The following is a 3697-nucleotide window of genomic DNA, read 5'->3' as shown; positions in this document are numbered from 1 at the left end:
AAGGGAGGGTGGCAATCTCATGTGAGTTTGAGGTAATTCAATTTGATTCACATTAAATTGGGTGGTCTTCTTGATCTCCAAATTGTTAAGCAATCTTTGATCTTCGGGGTCTAGTGAGTATAGCTTCAACTTCTTGGCTAATTTTCCACAATCAAACCCTTTGCTCAAAACCATCTCCAACATCTCACCATTAGACAACTCGAACAACTCTTGGGTTAATGGTTAAACAACATCTACAAAGCACAAGGATGAAACATCACTAGGATATCTCATAGTATCATAAATGTTAAAACTTATTGTTTCACCATCAAATTCCATTGTTAAGCTTCCCGCATACACATCAATCTTTGTTCTAGCCGTCTTCAAGAATGGTCTCCCATGTAAGATTATACCTGATTTTGAGGATACTTGTTCATCTAGATCAATCACATAGAAATTCTCCGGGAAGACCAATTGGTTTACTTGCACTAGGACATCTTCCAAAACACCTCTAGGAAAGACACTTGATTTATCCACAAGAGAGATTATGACACCGATTTCACTTAAAGGTCCAACATTCAATGATTCATACACTGAATAGGGCATGACATTAATAGAAGCACCAAGTTCAAGCATGGCACTACTAAAAGTGACATCTCCTATCTTGCAAGGAACCGTAAACATTCCCGGATCTTTTCACTTGGGTGGAAGCTTCTTTTGTAAAACCGCGGATGCATTTTCGTTCATCGAGATTTTCTCATTTCCTTTCAACTTTCTCTTGTTGGTGCAAATCTCCTTCAAAAATTATGCATATCTCAGAATTTGTTTGATCGCATTGAGTAGAGGGATATTTACTTCCACCTTTCGAAACGTGTGCAAGATCTCTTTATCCTCCATTTGCTTCTTCGAAGTTGCAAGCCTAGAGGGGAATGGCAGTTTCCATTGTTCATACTTTCCATTTCAACAACAAAATGCTAGACATCCTTTCCATTTCTTTTGAAATAGTTTCCCATTCTAGGTTTCCATTGTTCATACTCATCAGCAATTAGTATGGGTGCTTAACTGCAACAACCCAGACTATAGGAGACATTTACAGCATATATCTATTGTAAGTTAGCCATTTTTTGGAAAATATTTTAAGCGAAGATAGTATATAAAGAATACTTCCATGCCTACCAGAAATGTAAGTCACCAAGGTTTCTTACAATGATAATCTATTGAGAGTGGATAGTAAACAACCAATCTAGGCTCAAATACCAATTGATAAAACAAGAAATGCTCTAAGATAAATGACTATAGGTATTAATGTTATTACAAATGATATATATATATATATATATATATATATATATATATATATATATATATATATATATATATATATATATTGTATGTCTGTTTTAGATAGCCATGACATTTATAGGTATTAATGTTATTACATCTGATATATATATATATATATATATATATATATATATATATATATATATATATATATATATATATAATCCTATGTTGTAGTTACTATAAAGTTGATGAAACCATTCCATTAAAGGAATTGTAATGTAATAATGAGTTTTAATCACTTAGTGGTATTCATAAAATATGGATTTTAGAGTTTTTGGATGATTTGAAACCCAAGTTGTTTACCAAATATCCAAACATTGATTCTACAATACCTATGTATAAGAAGTATTTTTTTAAATACGGTTTTGGTTTGATAAGGTTGACTACAAAAAAGAAAACTCATAGAATTCTTAAACATAGGTATATGTTGTTCATTAGAATAGGAGCTCATGTTATTGTTCTATTAGACATCGATAATTAAAATAACAAACCTTATAGAAATTCCAATATCAAAGGTATGAGATGCAAAGCTTGTGCTAAATTCATATAAGTGCATGGATCCATGCAATGTGAACTTTATATCTTTTAAGTAATGAAAAACTATAGTTTGATCACCAAAATGAAACTTGCATCTTTTAAAGATGAACAAGAACTTCTCTAAACAAACCTATATTCAAAAGATGTGAACTTTACACATTAGGGAAACAATAACAATGCATAAGTTAAAGGGTCGTTACAATATTGGTGGAGATATTTGCATTAATTATAAGAATAATGCTCGAAAAGTTAATTGCTTTATTAGGAAGGACAATACACAATTTTTGGTGGACAAATATGGAAAACAGAAAACACATGTTCCAAACTTCACTTTTGGGTATAAATTTGAGAATGCAGGGTCGACTTCGTTGCTTTTGGTCAATAAGGCTTTAAATGCTAACTAAAGAGATTTAGGGGATTTTGTGTGTTTTGATACAACGTTTCACACAAACAGGTAATTATTTATATTAAATTTGTTATAATATTAATTTTTTTATATAAATTTTAGTTTTATTTGTTTTTATTGGTCTCAAATGTTTTTTTTACCTTTACTAATATCCTTCTAAGTAGTAAAACTACTGTATTCGTGAAAGCATTTGGAAAACAACTTACACTGGTTGTTAGTGATGAAGATATTGCAATGACAATTGTAAATAGAAAAATATTTCTAAAATGACATAGTCTATGCATATAGCATGTTAGAAATATGATGTCTATAGTTCGTTTTTTTTTAATAATCATATACATTATATTTTAATTAGTCATGTGTCATTAGGGAATCCACAACCCATTGAACTTTATAGAGTTCAATGGATTGTCATATCATTCATTAAACATCTACAAAACACCACCCCAACCTATTAAACACCTATTTAATCCTAATAACCACTTTATTCCTTCTATTGAACCATTCAATGATCATTCAACTCTTCCATTCAACTCTACTACATGTCATCACCCATACTCCATTCAAATCCTGTTCAATCCTAGTCATCATCCTATTCGACTCTTATACTACTTGCATTATGGATGCTCTTGGTAGTCAAGATTCCCCACTGTTGCCCCTGCGGGAGTCCGGACCGTGTCTCAGTCCTAGTGTGGTTGATCGTTCGAAAAGAGCAGCTAAGCATCATTGGCTTTGTCGGCTATAAATATCACATATTACTTTTTACTAAGTTATGAATTTAATCTTTTAAATGTCTATAATAATAAATTTAATTTTTGTGTCATATATAATTTTTAAATAGTTTTATATTAAATTGTGAATTTTGTTCATTTGTAGTTCCATGATTGCAATTGCAATTATGTGTCATTATTATTATATGTTAATATTATATATTCTTACTTATTTAAAATTTGAATGTTATCTATATATAGTAACAACTTAATATGTGTCATTAGTATTCATATATGAATATCATATATTCAGAATTTAATTACAATGTTTATACTACTACATATCTAAAATTTAGGTCTATCCTAAAATTTCCAATGACATGGAGTTTAGAATTGTTTCAATAAGCTTATTATGAGCTTTAAGAATGATAACAATAAATTAGATGTGAGATAGAGATGTCTTATTGATGATTGTTGGTGGTTGTCGAGGCCAACAAAATTAATAACCCTAAATATTACACACTAAAATAGTGTATAGTGGTAAAGGGATCGTATCCACGGAGATTGGTTCAATTTTATAACTCTATAAAAAATCTCTTTGTAAAATACTTGTAAAACAAAATTAAAAGTAAAACCGGGGGGGGGGGGGGGGGGGGGGTTAATTCTTTTTTATTGTTTGACAAAATTAAAACTAGCTAGAATGTAAATATAACAAGTA

At 30.4% G+C, this 3697-nt stretch overlaps 1 protein-coding gene across 1 annotated transcript; it reads right to left on the bottom strand.

The window, feature by feature from the left end:
* Positions 1-222: 222 nt before the first annotated feature.
* Positions 223-663, bottom strand: LOC145095602 (uncharacterized). Its single transcript, XM_079033453.1, has one exon. The coding sequence runs from the start codon at positions 661-663 to the stop codon at positions 223-225; it is 441 nt and encodes a 146-aa protein (XP_078889579.1).
* Between the last annotated feature and the right edge of the window lie 3034 nt (positions 664-3697).

Source organism: Lactuca serriola, chromosome 3, assembly GCF_051521515.1.
Source record: "Lactuca serriola cultivar US96UC23 chromosome 3, Lser_US96UC23_V15, whole genome shotgun sequence".
Classification (NCBI taxonomy): domain Eukaryota; kingdom Viridiplantae; phylum Streptophyta; class Magnoliopsida; order Asterales; family Asteraceae; genus Lactuca; species Lactuca serriola.
The sequence above is the reverse complement of the archived record's forward strand: the minus strand, read 5'-3'. Positions and strand labels throughout refer to the sequence as shown.